Source organism: Nematolebias whitei, chromosome 12 (assembly GCF_014905685.2).
Source record: "Nematolebias whitei isolate Nwh7 chromosome 12, NemWhi1, whole genome shotgun sequence".
NCBI classification, from domain to species: domain Eukaryota; kingdom Metazoa; phylum Chordata; class Actinopteri; order Cyprinodontiformes; family Rivulidae; genus Nematolebias; species Nematolebias whitei.
Genome location: NC_056509.1, coordinates 2,971,443 through 2,974,562, shown reverse-complemented (window position 1 = coordinate 2,974,562; position 3,120 = coordinate 2,971,443). Strand labels below are relative to the sequence as shown.

Genomic DNA, 3,120 nt, shown 5'->3' with positions numbered 1-3,120 from the left:
GATGGATGGTTTCTTTTCACAAAGATGGCCTCCTTTACTCCTCTCTCAAACCATCGTTCCTCTCTGTCCAGGATGTGAACATCTTCATCCCTGAAAGAGTGACCTCTGGCCTGGAGATGAGTGTAGACCTCAGAGTCCTGGCCTGATGATGTTGATCTTCTGTGCTGGTCCATCCTTTTGGCCAGTGGCTGTTTAGTTTCCCCGATGTAAGACTGATCACCCTCCTGACACTGAACAACATACACAACATTACTCTGTTTGTGCCGGGGGACTGGATCTTTGGTGATCAGCTGGTTTTGGTTGTCAGCAGCAAACTGGTTGATCCACTCTGAGAAGGTGCTATTTAAGAGACTGAGCTGAATACAGCACCTCAGACTGAGGAAGTCCTCAGGATGAGAGACGAAACATTTCTACATTTTTTTGTTGATTTGCTTTGTTTTGTTTTTTTGAATGTCCAGAGGAGCAGATTTAACTTTTTTAGATTTTTCTACCTGGATTATTGAGCATGCATCAGGATATATAAAACAAAGTTAAGAAGGCTCAAAACCTGTCCAGTGATTTGTGAGATTAGCTGCCAACAGTTTTAAATGAAAATCTTTCAGAAAAAGTGCCACTGGTATGTGCTGTGAATGACTCTCAGCTACTACCACACGTTACCACCACGTATGTGACACTGAATTACAGCTGTGGGGCTTTCTAAAGTTTGTTAGCTGTGGTGGCCATCTTGAAATGTGTTCACCGCTGAACTTTGTCAGGTGTAGATGTACATTAAATGATGATTTCCTGAAAGTTTCATTAATCCTTCCAGTGGATCATGAGATATTTTGCTTACACAGACATGGGCAGTTACAGTGGTGCTTGAAAGTTTGTGAAGTCTTTATAATTTTCTATATAAATTTGACCTAAAGCATCATCAGATTTTCACACAAGTCCTAACAGTAGATGAAGAGAACCCAGTTAAACAAATGAGACTAAAATATTGTTCTGGGTCATTTATTTATTGAGGAACATATTATGTATTTGTGAGAGTCAAAGTATGTGAACCTCTCCCTTCAGTATGTGGTGTGACCCCCCTCAACTAAACATTTCTGTATGGAGTGCCAGGAAAACACGTCCGTCTTCACCAGAGAACAGAGAGAAATGATTTACTTATTTTGGGAAACTTCACCTGCTCTTTAGTTTTTGTGGTGGATTTATTGATCTGCATTTTGTGCAGACGTTTTCAATCTAAATAACAGACGGATCATTTTTATTTTATACTCTGAGACTGAATACTTTACTGAATAAAGTAATTTCAGTAAAATTAACCCTTGTTGTTTTAGTTTTTATGTAATACTACAAAGCAACATGTTAAGTTAATTTGGTCAAATGAATAACTATGATTTCTGTTTTTTTGTTGTTATCACAACATTTATCGTTATCGTCAGAATGCTCTGAAATATCACGATATTATATTTGAGCCATATCTCCCACCCCCATGTCAGTCTACCTTTTGCTTAGTAAACGCACTTTGACTGTCAAATCATCTGGATTTCAAAACCCGACCCACTGAAGCAGCGGGCACGCGCAGAAGGACAAGCCTCCGCATTTCCTCGAAGTTTAACAAGATAAACACCTAAAAACAATTATTTGTTTGCTCACAATTAAAGTAAAGATGTGTCTCAGTCTAACTTTTGCTTAAATGCACTTCGACGGTCAGATCAGCTGTATTTCAAATGCTGATACACGGAAGTAAACGCGTGCACACGACGAGTTGCTGTGCAAATTTAACAAGATAAACACCTGATTTGATTGGTTGCTCCGAGCAGAATGAAGGTGGAAGTCTATGGCAAGCCTATTGTGTCATTAATATCTGGTGAAGATTCTCCGTCATCCAGGACATGGTAAATTCAAAAAAGTTCAAGACAAAAACAATAAAGTATAATAAAAAAAGTCCAGTTGTTTTTGTCTTGAACTTTTTTGAATTTTTCATTATAGCCACGTGTACCTATTACATGATACAATGGCATGCCTTACTGCTACTACTTCTCTGCTGCCATCCAGTGGCTGAAAATGGCACTGTTCATTTTTTTTCAGCCAGAATGAAAACGGTGATATCTCAGCCAAAAATCAGTTTATAAATATGGGGAAAAATCCATAAATACGTCGCCTCAGCCTATAAGTTGCAGGGCATGTAAATTATGCAAAAAGCTGAGTTATAGGCTGAAACACGGTACTCACAAATGTGTAATATTGGATCATTTTCCTCAATAAATAACTGGTCATGGACAATATGTTTGTCTCATTTGTCTAACTGGGTTCTCTTGAGCTACCTTTAGACTTTAGTGAAAGTCTGATGATGTTTTAGATCATATTGATGCAGAAATATAGACAATTATAAGAGTTCACAAACATTCAAGCACCACTGTAGACAGTCGCCTGCTGGCTGGGTGCCATCATTCATTCATTCAGTCTGTGGGTGTAACGATGGGAGTCTCAGGAAACTAGTTCTTCCTGTGCCAGTAAGCTCACACTTCTGTCAGTCATCAGCTCGTACCCTCTTTTCTTTCGTCCTCACTCATTTCTCTTCTTGTATTTCTAGGACAGTGAGGAGAGCCGGCGTGACAAGAAGTCAAAAGGCCGCCAGCGCTCACGCTCACGCTCCAGAGACAGAGAACACAAGCACAGCAAGTCTCGGTCCAAGCACGAGCGAGACTCCAGGGACTGCAGCCGCTCCCCCAAACGCTCCAAGGACAAGGAGCGCAGTCGACACAGATGAGGACGAGTCGGGAGGATGGTTCATTTTCACCCACCGCCAAAAGACGAAGGGCAGCAAATGTTTTAGCCTGTGTGCATGTTGTCTGTTAGCAAAAAATCTCATTTTCCACTGGACAGATTTGAGTGAAACACCCAGGAAGTCATCATTTGATAAACAGCTACAGCTGGTAAATGGCCTCCACAGCCATCTGATCTTAGCAAACACAACACTGGCAATAACTGTTGGCATCTGCCCTGCTTATCTGTTAGCTGCTTATCATGTGAGCTGCTTATCTGTTAGCTGCTTATCTGTTAGTTGCTTATCTGTTAGCTGCTGATCTGTTAGCTGCTTATCATGTGAGCTGCTTATCTGTTAGCTGCTTA

At 40.7% G+C, this 3,120-nt stretch overlaps 1 protein-coding gene across 1 annotated transcript in view; it reads left to right on the top strand.

Annotated features, from left to right (window-relative positions):
- The window catches only part of ppil4 (peptidylprolyl isomerase (cyclophilin)-like 4), a 34,971-nt gene extending 32,010 nt beyond the window's left edge, over positions 1 to 2,961 (top strand). The window contains exon 13 of the mRNA XM_037685694.1: positions 2,582 to 2,961. Within this exon, the coding sequence (XP_037541622.1) occupies positions 2,582 to 2,758 (177 nt within the window). The 3' untranslated portion in view covers positions 2,759 to 2,961. The remainder of the gene's footprint in view (positions 1 to 2,581) is intronic.
- Positions 2,962 to 3,120: the final 159 nt, after the last annotated feature.